The sequence below is a fragment of the Penaeus monodon genome, chromosome 22 (assembly GCF_015228065.2).
Source record: "Penaeus monodon isolate SGIC_2016 chromosome 22, NSTDA_Pmon_1, whole genome shotgun sequence".
Lineage (NCBI taxonomy): Eukaryota > Metazoa > Arthropoda > Malacostraca > Decapoda > Penaeidae > Penaeus > Penaeus monodon.
The window spans coordinates 2,130,110-2,130,564 of NC_051407.1; the positions used below are offsets into that span (position 1 = coordinate 2,130,110).

The window sequence follows — 455 nt, forward strand, 5'->3', positions numbered from 1 at the left end:
GAATTTGGCCTTTTTAGTCTTCATTTTCTTGAGCTTTGGATGAGAATCTGTGTCTTGTGTAATCATGTTTCTTGTTGACTCCCTGCTGCCTAATGCCAAATGAAAAATAAGCTATTAATATTGTATATATTTTTTTCCATTTCTATCTTTATTTATTTTCTCTCTTTGATTGTGAAAATGAATAATACAAGCAGGAAAATTGTGAGAAAATGTAAGAAAACATATGGTAATTATTTATAATACTGACATAGATATTACAAGAGCATGTACACCTCAAATATTACCAATTTTTTTTTTTTTAATGTATTTAGTGGTTGCTGCTTTATAATTTGGTTAAATCTGGTTAAACCTACTTAAAATATTAGGTTCTTGAAGTCATTAGTTCAATTTCTAATGGTAAAGTTGTAGAACATGGCTCTTTGCAAGGCTTGCATAAATTCTAATTGTAAAGACTT

At 28.1% G+C, this 455-nt stretch overlaps 1 protein-coding gene across 1 annotated transcript in view; it reads right to left on the bottom strand.

The window, feature by feature from the left end:
- Positions 1 to 233, bottom strand: part of LOC119587634 (NK-tumor recognition protein-like) — a gene marked incomplete in the record, with an annotated part of 11,510 nt that extends 11,277 nt beyond the window's left edge. The window contains 1 exon segment of the mRNA XM_037936339.1: positions 1 to 233. This exon segment is cut by the window's left edge and continues 39 nt beyond it. Coding sequence (XP_037792267.1) covers positions 1 to 66 — 66 coding nt within the window.
- Positions 234 to 455: the final 222 nt, after the last annotated feature.